This window comes from Coloeus monedula (genome assembly GCF_965178545.1).
Source record: "Coloeus monedula genome assembly, chromosome: 8".
NCBI classification, from domain to species: domain Eukaryota; kingdom Metazoa; phylum Chordata; class Aves; order Passeriformes; family Corvidae; genus Coloeus; species Coloeus monedula.
In genome coordinates this window covers 30765940-30792567 of record NC_138788.1, presented here as the reverse complement: position 1 = coordinate 30792567, position 26628 = coordinate 30765940, and the positions used below count along the sequence as shown (strand labels likewise).

The following is a 26628-nucleotide window of genomic DNA, read 5'->3' as shown; positions in this document are numbered from 1 at the left end:
GGATGGAGACTTCTCCATGTGTTATTATTTGTGCACTTTGGACATGATAGTTCTGGCTGCCGTGACAGAAGTCAGGCAAAAATGTCACTGGGACTCAGGGAGAGGAACACATTCCTGTGAGATTGGTTCTGTCCAGGAGCCCGGTTCTATCAGGAAGCCTCGCTGAAATCACTGGAAAGAAGAGTGCAAATTCAGTGGCTGCGGGATACAGCTATCCCGGGGTGGAAGGAGAACCCAACTCACCAAGAGCAGGGAGGAGGTGGTCTCTGGTAGGCTCCCACCTGGGCTCATAGCACCGGGACCACACACGGCTATCCCGGGATAACCAGGGTCGTTCTCTGAACGTGCCCAAAGCCCCGCTGCAGCCAGAGGTCACCATCCCAAACACGGGGCACCCCTGAGGAGCCCCAGGAACCATCCCACGGTCTCATCCCCCCGGCGCCTTCCTCTCCTGCCCGAGGCTCCAGCCCGGCGCTTCTCCCCGGGGACCGGCCGCCGAGGGGCCGCACGCCCGCGGGGAGGGTCGGCTCCGCGGTCCCAGCTCCCCATCGCCGAGCCAGGTCTCGCTCGCAGCCCAGGGCGCCGATCCCGGCCAGCTCCGCGGCTCCGGGGCGGGGCGGGCGGCGCGGGCGGGGCGGCCCGGGCCGGCCGGGGGAGCCGGCGCTGCTGGGATCAGAGGCTGCGGAGCGGAGCCGGGTGCGGGCAGCGGCGCGTCCCGGAGCACTCGGCAGGCGCAGGGCTGCGGCCCCGCTCATCGCCATGGAGAAATACAAAGGTGAGGTGAGGGGGGCGTCACGCGTGTCCGTGTCCCGCGGCAGCCCCGCTCGGGGGCCGTCGAGGGGGCACTGGGGACCTGCGGGGACGGCGTTGGGGGGTGGCAGACCCGCTGACACGGGCCCCTGCGGAATGCCGTCCGCCCGCGTGGGAAGGCGGCGGTGGGATGGGGGGGCAGCTCCCGAGGCGATGTTTCCCGAGAGTGGGACCGGGATCAGCTGCGGTGAAGGGGTCCCTGCGAGTGGGGCTGGAGCCCGGTTCCTGGCGCCGGGAGGGCTTATCCCGCGAGTGGGACCGGGCGGTGAGGGCGGCGTCCAGCTCCGCGGAGAAGGCGGACGGATAGTGGGGACGGGAACTGGCTCCTGGGAGAGGCGATCTCCGCGAGTGGGGCAAGCGATCGGGGTCCCCGCGAGTGGGGCCGGGGTCGGCTCGGGGATGGAGGGGAAGCGGTGCCCTCGAGTGGGGCCGGGGTCGGCTCGGGGATGGAGGGGAAGCGGTGCCCTCGAGTGGGGCCGGAGCGATGGGAAAGGTGCGGGGCAGCGCGGGCAGGTCCCACCCGGGGATGTGAAGTCCCTGCGTACCTGCCCCGGGTACTGGGTAGGAAGGGCAGGAGAAGGAGGGAGATGTAGGAAAATTTAATGTTTTACCCGATCCAAAGATCGGGACCTTTTTTTGCCACTTAAAAGCAGCGTCTTGTTGCGTTTTCTGCAGCCGCTCAATTGTCTGACATTGCCTGCTCCGTCTTTGGTCCTAAACCGCACATCTGCGTGGACTTTCCCACCCTGCCAGGCTGAACAGGCACGGCATTGAGTGTCCTGCTTTCTAAGCGCAATTAGTTTTGGTGGTTAGGGAGAGGGTAGGTGAGCAGCTCCCGGCTTTCTCCCTGGCAGGTCTCATCCGGGCTGGCTGTCACCCACAGCCCATTTATTTCCTCTCAATCAATGGCTCTGGCGCTTCCTGTGTGGTGCTGCTTGGTCATGAACACCGAGACTGGCACATCTCAGGTCCGTGCTGCTATGGGCGCTCCTGGACACTTTTCAAACACGAGCTCTCCTTGCCAGCTGAGGAGGGAGGAGGTGGGATGAGGTGCCCAGGCATGGGGCATTTGGATATGTGCGGGTACTCTGATTTCTGCTCCTGCTGGTGTGTAGAAACCTCCCCTGGAGGAGGTGGATCCAGCATTTGTGTAGCACGGAGTAAGCCTGCAGTAAATTTTACCTGTTGAGAGGAAATGTGACTCTCCCTGTAACTGCTGTCCTCCTCATGGAGCTTGAACATTTAAGTGGGGAACTTGGTACTTAACAAATGTATTCCTGCCAGACCCCATTTGTACTTATTACTGTCAAACCAGAAAGGTTTGCCTAGACCTCAGTAGATGCATTTTAGCTAATAGCTCTCATTCTCTAATCCTGCTTTGGTGAGGACTCCATATGTTGAAGTATCATATTGTGTGAAGTTAACTTTTGCTAGGACTGTGTATTTGTTTCACTGTGCAATACTTTAGCATTCTGACAGGGCTGGCACTGTGCTGCCTGTTGCATTTTGATCCTTTTCCTCCTTACAATTGATGCTTTACAGGCCTGATAAGCACAATAATAACACACTGCAAAAGCGATCTTAAGGATTATATTACAAATCAAATATTGTGTAGTTGGTTTTTTTTTTTCCCATCCTGGCAGGGTCTGCACAATTCTATTCAGTTCCAGTAGCAAAGCAGTAGATTCATTAAGATTCAGCTATGTTTTGTATATTGTCTTTTTAAATATGCACACTGCTCCCTCAGAGCAGCAGGGATGTTCTGCACATGTGTGGTGAATAAATAGCGAGCGCAACTGATCGCGGAGCCCTGCCAGTGCTTTTTGTGTTGGTGCTGACGAGAGTGGGAGCGGGGGTGGTAATGAGGCACTGCCAGCCCTGCGGGGCAGCCACAGGGGATGGCACAGCTGGGGCAGTGCCTGGGAGGTGTCCCCAGTGTGGGGGGTAACTGGATTCACCTGGGGCTGGTGAGATGCGGGGGGGGGGGGGGGGGGAAAGGGCTGGGCTGGAGGAGAACATGTGGGAGTTGGGAGCCTTGAGGAGCAGCTGGAGAAGGCAGACAAATGAGTTTTTATTAATAAGCACGGGGATATGTGCCCGTTCTGGTGGGGATAACTTGTTGATGCCTTGCTATGGGAAGTCTTCATCCTTTTCACTGGCCAGGCAGAGTGCTTGTGCAGGGAAATCCTGTAATGATAGAGATGGATGGACTCAAAGAGGGCTGTTGAGCAATGAATTGGTGTTCTGGGAAAAGGAATTTGACTACAGGATCTGTCCTATTACTTACGAAATTAAGTTTGCAAGCATCAGCAAACAGGAGCATTTCTTTCCTTTAAACATGGGCAGGGATGTGCACTAATCCAGACTCTAAGATGGCATGTGCAAGAGGTGTCTCTGGTGTTTCAATGACAGGTGAAGCAGCCACAGAAATCTGGCTGGGTGGAGCGTGCAGAGCTGGGTGGGGTGGGAGGCTGGGGCTGGTGGCTGGCAGGGTGGCACCGATGGAGTGGGAAGAGCTTGGGCTGCTGGACTCACATGGTGGGAAGTGAAGGAGGGATTGTGAAACTCTCCTGGGAATGGGTTTCCTTTCCCAGCCACTGCAAATGAGGTTGCAAGGCCAGCTGCATAGGAAGACACTCTGCCTCTTGACTCCTCTCGGGCTGTTGAAGCTCTGAAGGATAATCTTGATGTGCACTAGGGGGTTTTTTTTTCTGCCAGGCTGCCCTAAAGAATGTCTGCTGTTGGTGAAGATGCTGTTTAAAAAGGCACCTTCTCCCTGTGATTAGGAAGTGTGTGTGAGGCATAGAGAGCAGCAGTCCCAACAGCCCAAGGGAACAAGAGGGAGACCTGCAGAGAGCAGGTGTGACCAAGGGTGGTCACTGTATCACAGTTGTGTAGTGACAAGGACAGAGCTGCTGGTCTCTTGCTCTTGCTCCTCCTGTTTCCTTCGAGTGCTCTTTCACCCCCTTCTCATGTGTTTTGCCTTTGAATATGGCAACTGTCCCAACTTGTGCTCCCTGTTCTAGGCGCATTATGGCTTCTTGCCTACTCTTTACCACGCTTATCAGATATGGCTGGTTTGTCTGTGACCAACCATCGGCAGACCCTGGGAGGGGAAGAGGTGCTGAGTGCACTGTTACTGATGAGGGATGTGTTGGTGACACCTTTATTCACCTGCCATTTCTGTCAAGTCCTCTCAGACTGACACCCTTGTCACCGCAGTCACGGCTGATGCAGCCCTATGCTCATAGTCTAAAATGTCAAGTGAAGTGAGCCTGGAGAGGTTTTTAAGATTATTACTGTATTTTTAATGTATTAGAGGTCTGTAATGGAAATCAGAGTAACTTCCAGCCCAGTTCTTCAAAGAGAAGTGTTTGGCATTCATGTTTTACTGTCTCTGTTGAGCAAAGATTCAAGCTTCACATTTCTTATCAGAGGGTCCTTGGAAGTGTTTGTAGTGCTCCCCCAAGGAGATGAACATTGTTTGCCCATGGGGGAGAGGTTGTCATCTTAACAGAAGCTAACAGGTTGGTGTTGATAAGAAGTAAAACAGTGACTTGGTAGAAAGAAGTGTTTGGTTGCTAACTTAACATGTTTTAATTGGGAGGGGAAGGGGGGTGCGTCTGTTTAGGACTAAGGCACGTGTTCTTTTCCACGTGTTCTTGCACATACAAAGGGATATGCTTGGGGTTAGACTGCAAAGTGGAGACATGAATGAAAGACGTGAACCCTGGTAACAATCTGAGGCCCTGTATAGTAATCAGAGTTGGAAATGGATTGATTCATATGAGCAAGATCTGGGCTCTATGCAGACGTATGTGGTTTTTCCTCAGCTGATTGTGCACACAGCTGTTGTGTTTAACTCATTGTCTTGATGTGGCAACTGGAGAAGGCAGGGCAATGTGCTGCTCTGTGACAAATCCAATACAACTTTCAGCTGCTGGGCTGAGCTTTCTTTTAAATGCAGATGAAAATTAGTGTCATGCGTAACCTCAGAACATACACAGTAACTCTCACCTATGTGAGAGGAGCCCTGGTTGGTTTCGGAGAATGGAATGGCCTTGGTTGGGGAATAGGCAGCAGGAGTGCAGAGTTATTTACTCTGCAGGGATTGAGGACATGAAACCTTTTTTCTGCAACTGAAACCACAGCCTTTCTCAAACATCTGCCATGCCCACCCTTCTAAGCCATCCCACACTGTCACCTGTGCCAGTACAGTACTTCTGTCTCTTCTAGTTCAGATGCATTTCTTGTTTAAACAGGGCACATGAGGATGCTCTGAGTTGTGTTAAGCTAACACAGGGCTCTCCAGTGCTTTCCACACCAGGACAGGCTCTCTGCAGATGGGGTGTAGGGGTGCTGGCTTCAGCCCCATTTCATAAGCAGTGATGGCTCTTGGGAAGTGTGCATGTAGCTGCCAGGTTTGGGGTGCTCCTTTTGCTACCCCTGAAATGATCACTGGGGCTGGCTCCATCTTTTGAGAGTAAGGCCAGGGGAGCAGTACCCCTGTAGCCCTGCTGCTCTGGCTTCTGTGCCCCATCTGTGTCACTACCAAAATTGCCAAGAGCCCTGCTCCTAAAGCCAAGAGAGAAGCTTTCTTCCTAAAATAAGAAAAAAAAAGAGAATAAAAGCTAGTTCACAAGCTCTGAGCCTTTGGGCATCTGCTTTTGGAATGTTCCAGACAGGGCACGAGCCCTTCCTTTACCTTTGTGTGTGAGCAAGTCTTGTTCCCCTTCCTCCCCACACCTTCACCTCTCCTCGAAGTGGGCCCTGTGTACCCTGCTGGGGACTGGAGACACTGCCTGAATGAGTTTATTGTTCCTGGGTTTTCACTGATGGCTTTCACTGAACGCCCACAGCCAGGAACACAGGGAGTGTCTATGCAAAAATGCTTGTACTGCTTTATTCTGGAGCATGGCTGGCTCTTCCAGCTCCCAGCAGCGGCAGTGGGCTGGGGGCAAGCAGGGAACTGGGCAGCTCATGTCACCCAGGCTGTGCAGGGCTGTGCACCAAAGCAACACAGGCTTTAAAATCTGAATTCTGGATACCTGCTCAGCTGCATACTTGCTCCTCAGTGTTCCCATCTCAACATACAGCCCATATGAAGGATTCAGTGTCTTGACTGAATCCCTAAAGATTTCATGGCAAATTCAGGACCTGAATGCCAAGCTCCCTAACTAGAGGCCAATGCTGTCCTTGCAACCATCCTGCCTGGATCAAGGGAAATTAGGGATGCTGTTCTCTTGAGAAGTCTTTGTAAACTCTAATTTGCTGTACCCTCTGGAGAGGCAGGATTCACCTAAGGCAGGGAAGTGCATCTTCAGGCAATAGCAACCAGAGAGCCCAGAGCTGTAGGGGACATCTTGGGGAACCAAAACTAAGAGGTGCACCGATCATCAAAGGGGATGCAGAGCATGTGCACCCAGGGCATAGGTGTTCCTCTCTGAAGCTGTCTGGCTGAAGCACAGATACAGACCCAACAAGTGTATTGGGATCCTACAGTCACACAGCCAGTTTGATGACCTGCATATTATTGTTTACCTCATCTTGGAAGTTGAGTCATTTGTACTTTTCTTTTGGGTCAACAGACAAGACAGACTGGTCCAGTCTGTGCTGCAGCCTGTCAGCACAGCTCTGTGGGTCAGAGATGTGTCTGACAGGGCCTTGCTCTGAGGAACTGCTGGTGCAGGTGTCTATACAGCCACTTTCTGGGATGGAGCTTCTTATTTGGTGTTGGTTTGGTGGTGAATAAGGAAGTGAACAGGCGAGTTCCCTGGCAGTAGCTGAGAGAAGGCAGTTCCATTGTAAGAGCTATGCTGCACTGTGAAAAAGAGGGGTTAAATTTGGGAACTTCTTGCTGTGTGCTACGGTGCATGGCTAAAAGCCTTGTGTGAACTGGAGGAATGACTGTAGAAGTTCACAAAAGAAAAATCCATTTAGAAGCGTTCAGTAGAAAGCCACCGATCTCCTGGTACCCAAAGTTCTTTTTTTTTTTTTTAAATAAAATTACTAAACTTACTTGAATCCAGGGAGCAGAGCTTTAGGAGGGGAAAGCCTCCAAAACAAACACGAGTTGCTAAGGGTGGCCAGAGGAGCCGAGCCCTTTGCGAAGCTCAGCGGTGCTGGCGCTGTGCCCACCCGCGCCCCTTCTGCGGGGCCAAGCCTTCACTCTGAACCCAGCTCCTCGCTCCAGCCACAGCCTGGACAGGCAACAACCAGGCCTGGAGCCACCCAGAGTGGTTTGGCTTGGGGCTGGTGGGCCAGGCTGGGAGAGCAGCCCTTGCTTGAGGAGGTGAGAGCGGGGCAGCTCCTGCCACAGGAGGGATCGTGTCCCCATCCAGAGGACCTGTGCTGTATCAGGGCTGTGGAGGGGAGGCCTGGGAAATGTGCTGGGTTGGTCTGAAGTTCAAAGGACAAGGGCTGGGACTTACTAAAATACATTTCCCCTCTGCCCCACCGCTGACCTGTTGCTTTCTCCATGGGCAAAATTCCGTAGAAAGCAAGCCTGAGGATGGTTTGGAGCATGGCAGTATTGTGTTTGGTTGTAAACAGCTCTGTCTGGAAGTAAATATCTCAGAATTATGGGATCAGACTTAAACTCCCACGTAACATACAGACTTGGCCACTTGCAATTTAATAAAAGTATTTCCCTCCTTGGGTGGACTGTGCTCTGTGTTGCATAAAGATTTTCGGATTTTTTTTTTTTTTTTTTTCTTTTTTACCCTTTGCATCTGCTTAGGATAAAAGTATAGCACAAAGCTTACAAAAAGCCTGGGAAATAGGATTCACAAGTCTTAGATGGCAGTTTAGCCTGTGGGCTTCATATTTCTGAGTGTAGGAATCTCTTCCAGGGATAACCAGGAGCAGTAGCTACCCCCAGCACTGGTGTGATGTACGTGGTTTTTTTACTTCCTTTTGTGCAGTAGGAGACTGAATCTTTTGAAAACTATCTTTAGATTCCCAACCTTGCTAATAATTAATGAGGCTTTCAGAGCTGGCACTGAGGTTGGGGTGTAGAGGTGGGCAGCTAAGCAGTTGGGATGCTTTTTGAAGAAGTTTGCCTAACACTTTGGCAGCAGTGGTTTGAAAGATGTGGGTCTGAGCCAGGAGATTCTTATAGTTTGTGCTCAAGTTGTGGCTGGAGCCCTTCCCTCTTGGATTGAGTGACGTGGGGAGAAAGTCTTGGTCTGCTGCAAAGAGGGGATCTCTGTTCCGCAGCCTGCCTGTGTTCTGAGGCAGCCAGCCCAAGCGGGTGGTGAGGGGAAGCATGTGTGCAGCTCCTGTGAGATGAGATAAGGTATCTGCAAAGAGATCTCTGATCCAAAGTTGCTCTGCAGATCTCATCATTGCTATTTGTCACTACAAAGTATGACAACTATTAAGGCTGGGAAGAAAGAGCTGGCTCGGGGAGAGCCTGAGTTGCACAAGGTTACATGATGTCACAAGTAGCTTTTGCTGAAAGTCCTCCATCAGTGTGTGTGAAGTTTGGGGCTTTCTTCTGCTGAGGAATGCAACCAAGCCAGCTGCAGCCCCACAGCCTTCCAGTAGCACTGTCAGTTTGTCATCTCTGGAAGGAACCCATGTATTTGTTCAGACAGTCCCAGTGCCAAACAGCTCTTGACTCCTGATGGTCCTGCTGTGAACGAGCTGAAATCAGTAGAATGCAGAGATGCTTTTTGGTGCCTGCTGGTAACAGGTACGTGGTTGCAGCAGTTAGGGGGCCAACACTTGTGGTAGCAAAATATCTCAAGTCTGGGAATTGGGGCTGACTTTAAAAGTGGAGATGTGGCCAGCCCAGACTTTTGCAGTGGCTTGTGACAGCTGGAGGCCGTCTGCTCCATACATCCCATCAGCAGCTTCATCCAGGCTGCTCGGCTGGGGAGCACGTCCTGTCTCCTTTGTATAAATCCAGCATCTCCAAAGTTCTTTTGTGTTCTGCTGCAGTCTCTAAATATGTGCCACGTAGTCTTGAATGGTGGGAACGTCTGCTGTTTTTATTGTCGCACTTTTCAGACTTCTCCATGGCTCTGGGGAATGCAGAATCAGCCAGAGAGCTGGGATTGTAGTGTACAGTTCCACATCTGCTAAAGGGTTGCCTGATCTTGGTAGCTGCTGAAATGTGATAAAGAAGAAGAGGGCACTCAGACTAAATGAGCTCAGTTAGCAAAGCAGCTGAGCTGTCTTTACCTCGCTGTGGTTACCTGGGCAGAGGGGTGGGATGTGCATTCATATCACCCAGCCACAGCCAGGGTTTTGGTCCCTGTTGGGAATTCAGTACACATGCACATGGATGGAGGCAGTTCTCTTTGCTAAGAGATGAGCTGTGTGTGAAGTTGTATAAGCTAGGTCTGAGTGGAGGTGCCAGGCAAAGGCAGGCAAGCCTGGCTGCTTCCTGTGGTCCAGAGCCCTCCTCCCCAAGCCTTAGGTCACAGAGAGCTGGGGGCACACTGGGCAGGGTGGCTCTGGCTTCACCATCCACTGCTGCAGGGGTCTGGAATCTGCTGGGTGGCATGGTGGCTACGTGCTTTTTCTCCTGGATTTTTTCAGTCCATATGGGTTGTTTACCTCATCTGGGGCACGGTGCACTTGGTGCCTGGGGCTCTAGGTGTAGCCAGTGCTGGGCCTGCAGGTACTTTTGGAGTTCAGCAACCTCACCTCTCTTGTTGGAAGATGGTCACAAGTGCCCCAGAGCCGTGCAGTCACCAGTGAAATGTCTGTGTGACAGTTTGGGGTGGTTTTGGTTTTCTCCCATGCCAGTGCTTGTCCTCCACACTTACTTGTGTCTTGCTTCTCTGAGCAGCAGTGTCAGAGCTGAATGTGGTTGTTGGTGATGCTCAGCCTGTGTGGGGTCACAGTGACCTAAAAGCCAGTGACCTCTGGAACCAAGTCAGTCATGTCTGCAGAGCAGCTTCTTCACCCTTCACCCACCAGTTCGTCCAGTGACGCCTCCTTTGGCCGCGCTGTGAGAAAGCCGTAGGAAGACATGAGGACTAAACTTCTCTTGATGGTCCTAATCAAGTGTTACTGGATTCTGTCTATAACTTAATTAATCATAACACTGAGGAGTTAATAATATAATCATTTTCTGCTAGCAAGGGCCTGTCTTGTTTCAACAGAAGTCAGCTACCAAACTATTTAGCAAAGCAACTCTTGTAAATGATTTACTCTTGAGTTAAGCATGGTATTATTTTATATAAACACAGGTTTTCATTACTGCTTCAGCTTTATTCCATTTTCTCTCTTCTAGGCATGTTACAGGATACACACATGTATCCATGCACAGAGTCTCTCGCCTTTCTCTAGTGAGCAATGCTAGTGGATGATATTACCTAGTTGCCTATGTGCCACATCAGTTTAACTTGCTACAGCTAGAGCTTTGAAATTGTCCCCCTCAGGAGATGATGCTTCTTGGAAGCTAGGTTGTCTTCCAGGTGTTGAAAGGAGTTATTGACTTGTTTGGTGCTGGCTGGCCTAATCCAGTTCTGTACAGACCCTGTAACTGATTAAAGCGTGTCAGAAAATTATCAATGCTCCAAGTGTGGTTTGGCTTACGTTTGAGTCCGTGTGAACTCCAGGGTCTGGTTCTAGGAAAATTCACCAGTAAATCAATCACGAAGTGTATTCATTATGCCAACATATACTCTTGATTTCTGGGATATTGAACTGTAATTCTGTCTCTGACCGTGATCCGCAGCTCTGGAGACACTGCTGATGTGGCCTGTCATCTGAGCACTTGGATCGTGGTAGCTTGTCACACTTTCAGCTCAGTGGGCTCTTGCTTTAATCACCTGTATATGCCAAAATACTGATTGAATCTGTTTATATGGGTTACGCTGGTCTATACTGAGCCAGTGTAAACTGGCAGTGTGTGAAGCAGAGCAGACCTGGGCAAGGATGCAGTTGCTTGAAGCCTGTGCCTGTTGGCATCCTGCACTAGTTAACTTCAGTGAGCGTAGTTTTCCTATCAGGTTGTTCAAACAGATGCTCTCTGAGTGTAGAAGAGATTTATTTCTGGAAATTGAAGTGGGAGTTGACAGAGTGGGGGGAAGTGAAATGGCAGTCAAAATTCCCATACTTTATCCTAAAGGCTGAATTCCCACGTCTGGCTGAGAAGAGAAACAAATGCTTCCTAGACCCAGGAGGCTTAGCATTCCCCGAAACAGAATGATTTATTTTTAATTCTTATAGTTCACTGGAGCTCTTAAACCAAAAGAGCAGTGACAGCTTTACTGTACTACTTAGAAATAAAGGCAGCAAGCTTTGGGCGATGCTGATGTTGAAAAACCTGGAATGCTGTAGGAAAGGAGGGCAGGTTCATCCAGACATTTGACCCCTGCCGAGTCCAGCCCAGCCAGAGCATGGCCTGAATTGCAGGGGCAGCACCCAGAGGCAAGGTTTGACTCTGGCTGGAAATCTGTGTTGAACAGCACGGGATTTCACATTGGTGTTTCTTTGGACTGGCTACGTCAGCCTTCCTTCAATTCTTTGGCCTAAATAATGACATCCCCTAGGCTTATATGCTGGGTTTTTTTCATTTGCTGCTGATACCATTTCAGCTGTGGTCAGTCTTTTATTCTTGTGGTGGTTGGCTACAGCTCCCACAGGAATGCCAAAGCCATGGGGACTGACAGGAGCACAGAGGGGTTGAGCACAGAGAAGGGTACTTGTGTGAGAGGGATTGAAGATCATAAATAGGGTGTCCTATTAGTGCTGTGCAGGGGTTAAAATGGACTATCCTTGCAGTTAATGTAGGCTGTTGGCTGTCCCTTTGAAACTGGTGTTGCCCCGAAAGCAGGGTAAGAGCCGAGGACTTTGAGTACTATTTCCAGATCACACATTCCTACGCCTTTGGCTGCTCGGTGTCTTTGTTAAGAAATGTGTAGGTCTGGGTGAGCTCCAATGCTTTCTTTAAGATATTCTTCTAACATTTAACTCTGAGCAGACAACCTCACACTGACACTCCTGGTTAGCTATGAGATCTTTGCAGTTTGCTTTTGTTCCCATGCTGGATTGAGGCTTTTGTTGGAAATGCTCTGTTTGCAGCATATGTTCTTGTTTTTCCTGATAAACATGCATGTCTGTTGGCCCACATTTAGATGAGGTGGGAAGGGCCAAATTAATTCCTGGTGTCATTCCAGCTTAGTCAATGGGCTGACCACAAGGATCAGACTGGGTCTAAGATTTACACGGCCTTGACTGCAAGTTTTACCAACTTTTATTGATACATTACTTACCCGTATTTCTGGTGCAATTGATAAAGATGCCTTTGAATTTAATATAATAAAAGCTGATTTGTGATAGAGGAGGGATGTAGAGCTGACAACTCCTTAGCCAAGCAGACTTGCTCACAGTTCCAGGTGCTAATAGCAGTGACGTGGCTGACCCTTGCTCCAGACCAGGGTCTGGACTGTGTTTGTTATTTGGACCATGAAAGATGGGGAGATTCTACCACACTGGAGACATGCTTTATGAAAATGCAGCCAAATCATCTGTGGACACTTCAGCAAGGACATCTTCACCTTCTCTGATCCTCTAGGCTGAAGCCTCTCCAGCTGCTGATAAAGTGGTGCTCCTGGGAATGCTGGCTTATCCCAGATTCTGGGATGGAATTTCAAATTTTCTTTCACCCGTTGATTGTACGATTGCCTTTCCTCATTCATACAGTTGCTTTTTGTTGGTTATTCACAAATGTGCAGGACTGCTCTGCCGTCATACTGACAGAAGGAAGGAAAATGTTCCGTTTTGAATATGGAAAAGGAGTTGCTGCTTAGCACAGATGGAACTGGCTTCTAGATGAAAGAGTCTAGATGAAAGTACCAAACTGTTATGTTTCAGTTTGAGCAGGGCAAGCTTTGATCTAGAGGAGATGACTCAGTCAGTAGCAGGGAACAATTAGTTATAGTAAGTTTAGAAATAAACCCTGAAGATTTAGGCTATGATGGCTTTGACACGTCAGTCATAGCATATATTACATGAAAATGAAAACCATAAACATCTGAAATTAAGTGTGGAGGCTTTTCTGAACAGAGAAAAAAACCCCAAACATTTCTGATATTGGTTACCAAGAGTTTTCCTCAAGTCAGAAAGAACTCGGGGTGGGGTAACATCATTCCTATTGAGATAGGAATAATGAGCAATGTGGACAAAGCAGGAAGGGGAAAGACTTCCTGCAGCGCAGCTTAAGCCAGAGGTGGGGCTAGGATGAAAATTGGGATCTTCTGGCCTCAAGTCAGGCTCCATAATCCATCTCTGCTGCCCACTGTTCACCCTGCCTCAATGCATCATCCCCTTTGTCACCTCTCACAGCACTCTGGATCAGAAGGCGGCCGCGGTCAGGCCCTGCTCGGTCACTGGGCTGGCTCCAGTTGCACAGAGCAGGGATGGCCAGATTCCTGCTACTGAGCTGCTTTTATCTGGAGCCAGGTGACCGGCCCTGATCAATGCAGCTGTGTTTTGTGGCACTGCAGCTGGCCAAACAAACACAGCTGGAGCACTGCTGGGTCCCTGCGCCTGCTGCACTCGCATCCATGGACTGAGAGCTGTGTGCCATGTCCTGGGGACGTGGTGAAACACATCTGGCTTCACACAATGGGCTGTTGGCAGTCCCCAGTGTGGAAGGAAAGTGTCACTAGTGCTCATTATTTCTGCAGCTTTATTCCACATCCAGCCCCCGACCTTTGTTTTATTCTGAGCCACTGTCCTATGTAGGCTAAGAACAAATGGGTATCTACCTGAAGAATGTTTCTTGGTTCCTTTTGGTGGCTGCATGCAGGAGGTGATGGGGGCTTCTTTGGCACAGTTGCCTTGTGAAGTATCCTGCTACTAAGTTTGTTTCTGCTGCGACTGAGGAGTTTATTTCTCCTCAGTCTCACAATCCCACCTCCTTGCCTCCACCATTTCTGGCATTAGTTCTCCTTCTCACCAGCTGACAGCTCCTGACTTTTCACAAGGTTACTATTCTGCTGGCTTGGCTTGATAGTCTGGACAGTGATGGGAGCAGGGTGCTGGGGCAGGGAATCAGTCTGTTGGGTAACAAAGCTCTATCAAGTGGGCTCCCTTGGGATGCTGAAGATGTGCAGGTCCTTCAGAGATGCCTGGCAGCAGAACTCACCTGGTCTGTCTTGTAGCCCTGGTCACAGAATTTGTTAGAAAATAGAAGGCTGGTTAGCTGGTCCAGGCTATGCAGGTTTGGAGGTGACATGCCTCCTCATAGAGAGGGAAAAGATCCTTTATGTCATCTAGTTTATCCCATGGCCTGGAGAGTGTTCATCTTCTGGGGTTCTCCCCATCTAAATGCAAAATATTCCCAGTGAGGTGACTTGCCTCAGTTCTCCTAAGGATTATTGCATGGTCAGGAAGGTCCTGTTACTCCTATGGCTGTGATGTATAAGGGCATCAGATGACTCATATTGGATGTATATAATGGAAGAATCAGATGGTTTCCTTGCTTGGCATGGCAAACAAAAAGCCATTTTCACTGATGCCAAAGAACAGCCAGTGTTGTGATGTGAGACCTGGAGACAGCGTGTCTGTATCAGTGGATGTGCTGAGGATGCAGCTACCCACATTCCATGCTGTCACCAAATCAGAGCTGTCCTGGCTCTGGGTCGCAGCCAGACTGCATTCAGCAGGCAGTGCCTGTCCCACTGTAATGTCACCATGCAATTTGTCAGAGTGTGAGAGCAGAGGTTGTGCTTGGAGAGGGGTCAGAAGCTCAAGGCTTGCAAACAGAAAGTGTTGAGAGTGTGGCTGGAGGGCAGCAAGGTGCTGGCCAGGCACTGGCCGAGCTGCAGGCAGACACCAGGGACCATCCATGATGGGAGGGCTCCCTGCTCCTTCTGGGGATGCATCCAGGGCAGCCCCACTGGCCTCTGGCAGGGTGTGCAGGTGAGGGACTGACCTCTGGCAGGTGGGGAACAGGGCTGAAGGATTGTGTCCCCTCCTCAAGGAGAAAGGGTCACAGGTGCTTTCATCCTGGGCTGTGTGGGAGGGGGATGGCACCTGCTGTCCATCCTACAGCAGAGAGGGCTGAGAGCTGCCAGATGTCTTCACATTCTTCTCTTCCTCTTCCAACTTCCCTTTGTACATACCATTATGATGATTTGTTTTGCTGATGCATTTCTGGGAACTAACACCCATTTTCAAAGACCTGCAGAGGCAGAAGGAGTTCCTTTCTGTGAAGGAGCAGATGGTTAATTTTATTTTTTTAATGGTTTCACTGTGGGCAGTGGCTCTCCTGCCACAGAAAAGACTTCTTCAACCCAGGGATCCTTCTTTTAGATTGTTTTTCCCCTAAATCCCAGTTTTTTGAGTAGAATAGTTTTAAATGTGTTTTTGATGTTTGCATGCTCCAGTTTACTCCTGTCTTGAGTGCACAGAACTGCCTTTGCTTTAAAAGAGAATTGTGAAAAGGAATGTCTTTACCCAGTGGCATCGCATGAATGTTAAAGGAGAAACATTTTCTTGTGAGTAGCACTGGAAATGTGTATGTTCTCAAACAGAAATGTGGGCTCCAGTCCTCCAGGAAATGGCCCAAAGGACTGAACCAGAGGTGGTACCGAGTGTTTTCTGAGTGACGCTGCTGAGAGACCATGATAGTTTTACAGATTCCTGTCTGTTGGGTGGGACACATGCAGTGAGAATTTTCGTCTGCAGCCATAAAACTACAACCTTTACAATCAGCTCGGGTTTTTGGATGACTTTCAGATTTCATAAAATTGATGTTTATGAATGATAAATAACAGTTAATGTACCTAAAGACTTGGGTGTCATAATGATTATTAGCTACTCTTAATGTATGTTGTAACAAAATGTAACTTTACTCCAGAATTGGTGGCAATCCTCAAAGCTTTGGGGGTGTCCATACTGCAGGATGGTCGTGGAGGTCTCTTAGATGGAAGGAAATTGATGCGATAAACATATCAGGAAACAAACAAAAAGTCTGTAGAAATTTCTGCTTCAGCAAAGGCCATACTTTTTAAGCATAGGACAAGGAGATAATAAATTATAAATTCAGCAGGGAACAAGGAAGTCATGTAGCAACTGCAAAAGATCCAAACATATGGAAAATTCAATTCTGTGGAGAATTAAGTCACTATTATGTAATCAGGATCAATGGAAATGAGCTGATGTCAGTATTGGACTGGCTTAATGCATGGATGGAAAATTGTGTTGTCTCAGAGAGACCTGCTAATAGGAGTGGAAGCTCAATGTATGTTGCATGTCCATTAGCTGTTGGGTTTTTTTACCTAGGAGGGGTCTGATCCAACCCCAGCAGAAGTAAATAAGCTTTCCACTAACCTGAAACTCATTTGGGGTCTGAAGGTAGAAGATCTGTATGAGGTGGCAAACAGTAAGAGCCCGGGATGCACGTGTACCTCATACTGGTTGTTCAGGGTGAAACTTAGCTTTTTTTCCATCTGTCTGAACCTTTTGCACTACAGGTTACCTGTTTGTCCCTCCAGGCAGGGCCACAGTGGCCTTGGAAAGGCCCTGCCCAGGTAGGGGCCCAAACCCCCCAGCTGTGGACTGGAAGGGGCTGTACCTGGCACAAGGAGAGAAGGGTGTCACCTGTGCCCAGGGCAAGGAACTCCAGAAGTGTTATACACTGATAGCGTTGCAAAAGTGCCCAAAGACTTTCCTGGCCTTCCTATGGCATGACTGTGATCCCATGAGACACAGCATGTGGTGGGGAAGGGATGCAGAGCAGAAGAAAAGCTCCTGGAGAAGGGCAGGCAGCCAAAGCACCTGGCAGGGTCCTGTATTTGGTGTTATGTTGTGACAGGGCATGGCAGCAGCAGCAGTCTTGGAGTTTGTCCCTGAAAAAAGCCATCGTTAGCCTGGCAGCTGTGCAGGGAACAGCAGAACCTGCTCCTTGGCATGAGCCTGCTCTAGTTGGTGTTCCTGTCCTTGGGAAGGAGGGGCAGTAGTGCATCGTCCTGGGTGTGCACATGTGTGCTCTGGCCAGTGTGAGGGAGTTGGCAGCACAGGAGTGCACTGTGCCAGAGCCTCCCTGCTGGAAAAGCTGCCTGGGTTCAGCAGCAGCAGTTCTTCTTTGGCCACTGGCTGTCAGGCACTTTGCTGGTGCTGAGAATCCAGCCAAGTTTCCTTGCTGCTGGTTTTAGAGCCAGGAGGAAGTTTTGGGGAGGTTCTAGAGCGTGGTGGTTTTGTGGGGATTTTTTTTATGGTTGGTTAGTTGGATTTTGATGCCTTTCTTTTCAGGCTTGTAAGTGAGGATAATGGGGAGAATACAGCATGTAAGGGCTCCGTGAGAAATGCGTGCTCTGGGTACCTTGGACACTGTGACAGTGATCAGGATGCTGCACTGGGACTTACTGAAGCTGTGTTTGCGTGATGAGCACCAGGCACATACTAACTAGAAGAGACCTTCTGGTGGGAAGCAAAGGGCTTAATGAGAGAATTTTCCCCACATGAAATAGGTCTGATGTTCTGGAGTGTTACTGCGCATCAAAACATGCCTCTGAATCAACAAATTAGGGGAAAATGTCAGCTGTTACATGTTAGTGGATGGAGCTGTCACATGAACTGAGCGTGTGGGTGGTTTTGAATTAAGAGATACCAGAGGTAGGGAGAGTAATGAGATAAAAAGTGGTGGGAAAGTCTGACCTTGACAGTTTCCAGTCCAGTGAGACCCCAAAGGGCAGGTTGAAGTGAGTGAGGTTTCTAAGTGGGTCATCACAGTAGAGGACCTGAGTTGCTAAACACTTCTCAGGCACTGGAAAGGGGAGCTGCATAGCTGCTCTTCCCTAGCCAGGCACTTCTGCTGGCTCTGACAGTCACACCACCCTCTGAACTGATTCATCTGACCAACCTAATGGGGACAAAACACCCACAAAACAAAAACCAAATCCTTTTGTTGCTGCACATGTCTTCCCCTGAATGAGAATTGATGCGGCTCATCATCAGCTCACGGTGGACACCATTGTAGGTGCAGGGAAGGGCTGAATCTGTGTAACCAAAGGCAGGGAAAAGCAAGAGGACAGAGGATCTCAGTAGCTCTGTGGGCTCCTTGTTTGAAAGGTTTGTGGATCTGTGAAAAAGCTTTGATGTTTCCCAAAGTGAATTTATTGAAGAGATACAGAGGGGACTGTACAACACGAAGAGATCAGACAGTTCCTTAGATATTTCTTTTACATTTTTAGAAAGCCTGTGTATCTTAACTCAGGAAATATTCTCTGTGAAATGGAATAATCCCTCTTAAAATTATGTTAGAGAGGTGAAGACACCCCTGGCTTTGTGAGCAATGTTAAAGTGATTGTTTCTCCTTCCTGCCCAGCAGCTTTGCAGATTCACTGAAAGCTGGCCAGTGTCTTTCCTGAGAAACAGCTGCTCAGAAATTTGGGAGGAAAAATATTTTATTCCTCACATTCTGGTGGATTTGAGGCTCACCAGCTGTTTGAGAAGCCTGCCAAAGCTCCACACTGTGTGGAAATATACAGTAACTGGGCATAAGTAGCTCTAAGCCCTTTATGGACTTGGGGGTGAAAATATCTTAATGCTGGGAAGCTGTTGAATGTCTTTTTCAATGTAGAAATAAATCAGAAGGGAATTGTGCTGTCTTTGCCAACAAATAAACTAATTTTGGGGAGTTTATTGTCCTTGTTTCCACAGGACCTCTTATGCTCTGCCTGTTAGCTGGAGCTGCCCAAGCCCTCCAAGGCCCTCATGATGTTAATGTCTGTATTTGAAATACAATTTTCAATGTTTTTTTTCCTGAAAAACTGCTTCTTAAATTACAGTTTTTACTGATTGTATACATAATCTGTGTTATTTCCATCTGAGAACCAAATTCTCACTGTATTGGTGAAAGTATCCGACTGACTTCAAGGAAACTAGGCCCTAGATCTGGCAGGCTGGGTTAAACCAGGAAAGACAAACTGAAGATCTCTGTCAAAATGACTTTGTGCTAGCAAATGCAATTTCTGTGTTTCCCTGAGTAAACTGTTCTGATTTGCTTTTTTCCAGCTCTCTTCCCATCCACAACATGGAGAAAAGTTTATATGAAGTATTTTGACTGCTGTAAAGCAAGGATTTTGTTAGCTCTAAATTGAAAAGAAATATGTTTGCCCCGTTCTTAAAGCCTGTCTCTGGATGAGAAACGGGATATTTCCCAGCTTAGGATGCAGTGGGGGTACTTGGCCATGGGGATAGTCTTGTCCAGCTCAAATGTGTGCCCAGGTTGGGATGTTATGGTCCAAGGGGGTGGGCTGTGGATGGGTGAGCTAGCAGATAGGTAAAGAACTGGCTAAATTTTGGGGCTGAAGAAGAAAAATATTGTGGTTTGTGCTCTACCTGAACTCCTGCCTTTGGGGTGTGCAGAGAGGGCCCTTGCCCAGGAGGAATGGTAGAAGGCCATGTGAGCTGTTTTGTGAGTCCTGCATGCATGTCAGGATAGAAAGTCCAAGACTGCTCTAATTTGTCGCCAGGAGCTGCTTGTGTGTGGCTTTTACAGTGGGATAAAGACTGTGGGAGCTGTCAGTATAGCAAGGGTTCTCCAAGCTGGCTTCCTTCCTCTGGCTGGAATAGGTCGGTCTGCTTGTAGCAACCCTGTCCATCGGTGAAACTCAGATCAAGGCTTCTTTAATGTGGAGTGAATTGTTCTCTTGGGATGAAGCTCAGGCAAGAGGCCAAGAGCCCAAGATTCTAACAAAGAAGCATCAACCTGTTTGTATGATTTTTGTATACACTATAAAAATCTCCTGAACAAGATGTTCTTCTAACCCCATGGAAAGGAAGGCCAAGAGAGAAAGTCTGATGCATTAGTGGGAGGCATTCAGATGCTGCCAAAATGATGTGATGTAACTTGACACAGTGCCAGCATTTCTGCTGTAAACTGAATGCAGGTGAATGCTGATTAAAATGAGCCTGCACAGTATCTATCTACTGCATCTGTTGTTTGGTTTGAGGCAGCATCTAGAAATACAGGTGAGGGAACCAGATTCTGTCTGGCTGATGATATATGGGTATTCTTATCTCTGTATTTTCATCCAGAAACAGAAATACAAACAACCCATAGATACAGTGTTGCTCGCTCTAAATAGCCCCAAACACACCTTACTACTTACGTTTGGGTTTTGATGATCAGACAGCTTGGGAAAATGTTGGCTTTATTTATTACACCCTATCCTGTCACAGTCTTGGTGTGTGTAAAACTCCAACAACAAGCTTGGCAAATGGAGAGAGAGCAGTGGGTGTTTATTGACTTTCTTTCAACACTCTCCCGTAACATCCTCCTAGGCAAACTGCTGAAGTACAAGCCCAAGAAGTGGATGGTGAAGTAAGGCAAAAACTGGTTGAACTGCCATGCTCAGTAGATTGTGACTAGAGACACAAAATCCAGCTGGAGGTCAGTCACTTCTCCATCTGCATTAGTGACCTGGTTGAAGGGACAGTTTTGTAGATAACACCGAACCAGGAGGAGTGGCTGATGCACCAGATGGCTGTGCTGCTGTTAGGAAAGGCCTCTCTAGGCTGAAGGAATGAGCCAGCAGGGATCTCCTGAAGTTCAAGAAAGAAGGGCAAAGTCCTGCCCTTGGGGAGGGATAACCCCAGGGAGGGATAAACACGCTGGGCCAACCAGCTGGAATGCACCTGTGCAAAAAGCCTCACGGTGGACACTGAGTTGAGCATGAGCCAGCAGCGTGCCCTCGTGGCAACAGGCCAGCAGCCTCGGGGGAGCATGCATTAGTGTGGGAGCACGCATTAGTCCAGTCCTAACACGTGCTGGTGTTGGATACACCCTGAGTAACAGAGGAGGAATTTTTAAACAAAAGAGCACACAAACCATCCTGTGATGCTTCTCCACGGTGGCACAATCTGTGTCAGTCAGGGGAGTTTTATCTTCTTGGAGCAAGGCCTGTGTTCCCGTAACACGTGGCACACCCGTCCCGTTCCGCTGGATCTGCTTTTGAAACGCTCCAGGTATCTGTGAATTTTTGGCTCTAAAGCTATTCTACAGATGAAAATCTTGAGTGTTGACAGTGTGCTGTCAGGGCTGGAAGATGAGGCTTTTCTGTGCTAATGGGTTTAATGCCTCCCTGATTTCCTCGAAGCACTGCTAAATGTGTCATGCAGAAAGATGGTTTCATTAGCAGTTCTGCTTGACTGGGGGAAAAACACTCTCATTATTTATTTGATTGGTTCAGCATGAAGTCTCTCTTGGCAAGTCAGTCACTTCCCAGGCCCTCCCAAGCTGCTCTTTGCCAGTCCTGTGCTGTGAAGGAAAGGTGAGCTCCCAACCTTGGCCAGCTGTGGTTGATGTGGGCAGAGCTGCTGGCCAGGTCACCCTCCAGTCTAGCCAAGCACAGTGTTTGCCATGTTGATCTTCCTTGGCTGCCCTCTACTTTTGTAGGTCTGGAAGTATCCCTGGGATGCTCCTCACCAGAGGATCTGGCACATTAGGTCTCCTACACGCTCTGGAGTTCAGCTGGGCAGGAAGGACTTCTAGGGGAAAGGAACATCTGTTACTCCTTAAGTGTGACCACTGTCAAGGTTTCCATCCCTTCAGCAAACCAGTTCTTAGCCAAAGGCCTGGTAACCTCTGATTTTTTTCAGGAGGAGAGGGAAAGGGAGTAAATCTTCAGGATGATTCTTTTTTTTAACTGAAGTGATTAGTTTTGTTTTAAATTACAGTGTAATGAGTCAGTGTCTTTGACACCCACAGCTGTGTTGGTGGAAAGCTGCTGAAGGGCCTGGCCAGGCAGGATCCCACGTGTCTGCTGTAGCTCTGTGCAGGTTGCACTTTGCAAGGGGTCTTGCCCAGCCACTCGTGGAGGATGGTCCATGCTCAGCTTCGCTTCTCCAGCTGGAGCGTTCCTGCTGGAGGGTGTGAGTGTGCCCAGCAAAACAAATGACATTGTTTTCACATGGTGTAAAACCACTCCCTGCACCTTCCCCTGCACCACTGCCTGTGTCCTGGCCGTAAATCCTGAGGGGAAGCAGGGCTGAGTCATCTGGCTGAGTGTGTATTTATAAAACAGAAAGGCTGGAGCACTTTGGAAGCCGGGAGGAGAGGCCGGCACTCGGAAGATCTTGGCCAGCGATGGTGGGTTCCCCCACACCCCGTTCCTGTCCTTGGGCTTGGTTATTGACCCAGATCACCAGGTGTTGGCTGTGAGGTGATCAGTAGGAGCTGATTCAAGGAAACCATTGAGGCATCAGACTGCTGGGCTAATTTGCTTTCTTTTTTCTTACAAAACCTCACACGTGAGCTCAAGGCAGAAACATAAGCATGGAAAAAGGCTTGCAGCGGGGAAGAGCTTTGAAGCTTTGTGATGCTCACAGCTAAGTTGAGCTGGCTCGTTGCACTCACCCCACAGCACCCAAGAGGCTGGTGGGGGATGCCTGTGCAGTTCTGGCCGTTTTGGCTGCTTCTTGCCTCGGCTACAGCCTGCAGCAAGGTAACTTTGATCTCACTTGCATAAGGGTAAGCAAGAGGGAGCACCAGGGCTGCTCCTGGGAGCACTTTGGAGTGGAGTAGCCTGTTCTGTGGCACAGAGGAGCTCAGCCTAGCCTGGTTCTGTGCTCAGGGTTATGTGGTTGTTTTGCAGCCTCCTCACTTTCCCTTCCATCTCCTTTCCTCCCAGAATAACAAGATCAGAGCGAGGAGGTTTGGTTTATTGTGCTGAGTCTCTCCTTCCTCCACCTGCTCTGGCAGCTGATCTCTTAATGAGCAAAGTTGCCTGGGGATGCCATTTACCCAGGGGGAGCAGTTCCCCCTGCACTGTTGGATTGATTTTTTTTTTTTTTTTTTTTGTGCAAACTGCATGTCCAGCCTTGCTTGCGAGTGCTGTTAATTCTGTCCATGCTTTCTCTGGAAAAACTGGTTTTCAGCAGGACTGTGTTTGCAAATCTTCCTCCTTCCTGGAAGGAGCAGGGTGAAACAGTTGATGATCCTGATACTGTGTGATGGAGAAGTAGAGACAGTGGAGGGGCGAAGTACAGGGTCTTGGTTGGGGATTTGAGGCCAGGGGATTTCTGTTTGTTTGTTTAAGAATGTTTTATTCATTTATTCCTAATTGCATACAGTTCTCATAATTGCTTAGGCCGTGGCTTTCAGCTATCTTGAAATGAAAAGAAAATACATGTTTGTCTTCCAGCACCTTGGGAGCCAAGGGAAGCCTTAACCAGAGCCAAGATGTAACGTGGCAGTACAAACACTAATATCCGATGCTCCCCCAGATTTGTAATTAAAAGCTGATGATTTTCCCAAGGTTACCAGAAGGACACCAGCCTCCAGGACCCAGTTGTCTGGCTGCTATAGCACTAAACCTATTCCTGTGGCAATGAGCTGATTGCTGTTGGGCTTTGTGCTGATTTTAGGCCTTTTTTCCAGAGTGTTTTTTGGTTTGGTTTTTTTTTTAATGAGTGCTGCTGCACATCTCCCTTCTTCCTGATGCAACCAGGATCTCAGCACAATTTCTTGGCACTGCAGCATCCTGTAAGGGCTGTGGGCAGTGCCAGGCACTCTGCAGGGATGTCGTGAGAAGCAGCCCTGTTGCCAGGGGTCCCTGAGTCCCGATACCATCCCGGAGAGGAACAGGGCCAGTGCAGCTCCAGTGGCTTCTGCAGGGGCCTGATGCTGCCTCTAGGTCATTTTTTCTCATAGTATTTTTGTCGGAGGAATGCACCTCCTGACCCACTGCTTGCAGCGCTGCCTGGGAGAGCAGAGTGCTGGGAGGGGGGGCCGGCCCTGCTCCAGCTGTGAGTCGCCAAGCTGCTCCTATTTTGGGAATGGCTGGGTGTTTCCAGGTCCCCTGGGTATGTGCTGAGTTTGCCTTCTTGCCTTTGTTAGTGCTGCTTGGACAATAACGAGGACGTGGAAACCAGCTGTGATTTATGATCTTTTTATTAGGTAAGCGAGAGACAAAATACAAGCATGAGACCCAGCTCTCCCCTTTTTGCAGAAGGGATGCCTGTTTGAGTAGGAAGTGTGCAGGATGGGCTGTGTTGGTGCAAGTACCAGCCATTTTTTTCATCTGGTTGGTCCTCCTAAGCCACACTTTGTGTAACAAGGGAAAGAAAAGATATTCTTGTCCCATTGAAAATTTGGGTCCTACTTCCTGCTTGTACTGGAAGATGAAATATCTTAGGAATGAGCACTGTGTACATCTCAGGAGCTCCTCTTCTCTCTGTAGCTGGGTTGGATGCTTTGGGAGGTTTTAAACTGACTAAGCACAGGCATGCTCCTGCCTGCTCTGCTGTGGAGACATCCTTCCCCCAGCCCGAGCATGGACTCAGAACCCACAACAGACTTGCCTCAGAGTGAGCTGTGACTGCAAGGATGTGCTGTGAGGGGATAGAGGTAACCATGTGCTTGACATCTTTAGTTGGACCAGGGCCATCAATAAGTCACACCAGTGCTTTGTACAGGTCTGCCCTTCCAGGTTGCCAAAAGATGGGCTTGCCCTTGATGGATTAGGGGAAATAGATTAATTGAACACAGCTTTCACGTCACCCACCCACTGTACTTGGTACATGCAGGGACTAGAGGACTTTGCTTCAAGTTATGTCCAAGTCCCCGCTGAGCAGGGATAGCCATGGGAATTGTCCCCTTGGGGCTCTTTAACTCCAAGTCCTCCTCTCGCTGAATGACTGTCCCAGGCTCCTCGTTTCCCACTTCTCATGGCATCCTGAAAAGTTTTAGTCTGGCACAGCTCCCAGCTGAAGTCCTTCTGGAAACCAGATGTGTCAGCTCAGCAAGACATCCTGCCTGAATATTTCTAAACAGAAGTTCAAGGTTGCCTTGTGATTCTTGGTCTGGGTGTTGTTTGTTTTTCAACATTGGTTTTCAGTCTTGTGGCTACTCCTGGTAATTCCCAGCTGCTTTGGGTTTTTTGGGCTAATGCAAAAGGGCCATAAACTCAGTCTGCAAGTGCAGTTCACAGGAGCTGTAAGGGCTTTGTAGCACCCCTCTGGGATGGAGTCACTGGAGGTGCCCTGATGAGTCTGGCCCAGGGGAACTCTACTGGCATGAAGAAGTCTGATCCTGGTATTCTCTTAAACGACAAGTAGAAGGTTTTTCTGCATCCTGACCCATCAGGACAGCGATGGGGTTTTTTTTTATTTTTTCATTGTGAAGCTGCACAGAAGTATCTTTCATGAAAGTTCCTTGGGTCTTGGCTGGTATTTCTGATCGAAACCAGCCTTTGTTGTGACGGTAGTGCACAGGAATCCCAGGTCCCCAGGCCTGAGCCTCACAGGTCACTGCCTGTGTTTTGCAGGGGCTCCTACCCCAAGGAATAGTAGCAGCATGTATACATGTGTAGGGGAATGACTTCAGTGGGAGAGAGCAGCTCCAGAGGAACTGGTGTTAAGTGTGCAGAGGAGTTGTCTGTGGTGCTGCACAATGTGAGCTTGATTTTGGTCCCTCAGTCCCTCCCACCCTTGAGGAGGGCTCCCCTAACCTGGTGGGGTTTATTGTTCAAAACAAACAGAATACCAAAGTTTGGGCTTCCCACTGAACATGGAGTGGTTTGCGGTTTCCTGTTTCAATAAAGTGCAGCTTGCATTTGTTTCACTTTCATCTTGGTTTTTCTCTGGTGTTTTGGAATCCCCAGAGTTGGACATCTGCATCTAATGCGAACTGGGAAATTTCTGCACTGTCCATTTGTGCCTGCATAAGCCTGGAGTTTCCTGATAAAAAGAGTATCCTTCTCTGGGCATAAATTCAAATTTGGTAGGCCTCAGTGGGGCTGCATAGATCTGTATTGAGATGAAGGTACAGCTCCAGTTGACATCTGTGGTGATTGCACAGCAGTGCAGTGATACTTGTGTGCCCTCCAAGCATTTCTGTGCTCTCAAATGAGTGTTCCTTTCATATGTAAACGATTCTAAACACAACCTTCCAGCTTCCAGTGCAAGTCCAAGAGTCCAGGCAGACCAGCTCAGCCCATTGAGCTGACACCCAAATCCTGGCACTGACTACAGAGGTGAGCAGGGGGAGCTGCGTGTCCAATTGCCTTTGATTCATGGCTCAAACACCCACGTGGCTACCTCTGTAAGGGTCAGTGTTTATGGTGACTTATGGTACCATTGATACCTCCTGGAGCAAATTTTGAAGTCTTCACTTCCGTAGCAAGATGCTTTGCCAGTCTGCTGCTGTGTCTCCAAAATGTGGCAGCCTGTGTAGACCTTCTTGTGAGGAGTAGCTGCATTTGTACAAAGATTGTTCTTTTTCCCTCAAAATTGAGTCAGGAGCTTGGGAAGGAAAGTCCCCATGAGACTTGTGGGCATAAGTGACATCATAGGGTGAAAACTTTTATTCCTTTGAGATTATGGTTGCACCCACAAGCCTGAGGCAGATGGAATCCAACACAGCTTGAACTAAATACATAAAGAACATTTGAATGCCAAGACAATTTTCAGTAAATACTTTGTGTTATGACATCCTGTGAGCTTCCTCGGAGTATTACTGGAAGCTTGTTTAAGCTTGCCAAACTCCCAGCAATCTTTTTTTCTTGCCCACTTGACAGATGAGCAATTTGAGAGCCTCAACTGCAGTGACCCCCTGAGCTGGAAGTGGGGCGGTCGGGAGGGATCGGCTGTGCCAGGTGCTGCTCCTGGAGCTCATTCCTCCAGCCTGACTCACCATATCTTACCTGTACCTGGTGAGACAACAGAGCCCTGTTTGGCTTTGGAGAGCTGTTGACTCATTTTAGTTGCCTCTGTCACTGTCTGAATATGAACTGTGGAGTCTCTACTGTAGGGAAGAAAGAAAATGGGCATTAATGTCTTCAGGTAGAGACCAGATGTTGGGAACAAATGGCCCTGGTGGAACACCAACTTTGGCTTCACTCC

At 49.0% G+C, this 26628-nt stretch overlaps 1 protein-coding gene across 2 annotated transcripts in view; it reads left to right on the top strand.

The window, feature by feature from the left end:
* Window positions 1-681: 681 nt before the first annotated feature.
* AFAP1L2 (actin filament associated protein 1 like 2) overlaps window positions 682-26628 on the top strand; it is a 65882-nt gene continuing 39935 nt past the window's right edge. For both annotated transcript variants that reach the window (XM_082285927.1, XM_082285926.1), the window contains exon 1: window positions 682-775. In XM_082285927.1, coding sequence (XP_082142053.1) covers window positions 760-775 — 16 coding nt within the window. In that variant the 5' untranslated portion in view covers window positions 682-759. The remainder of the gene's footprint in view (window positions 776-26628) is intronic.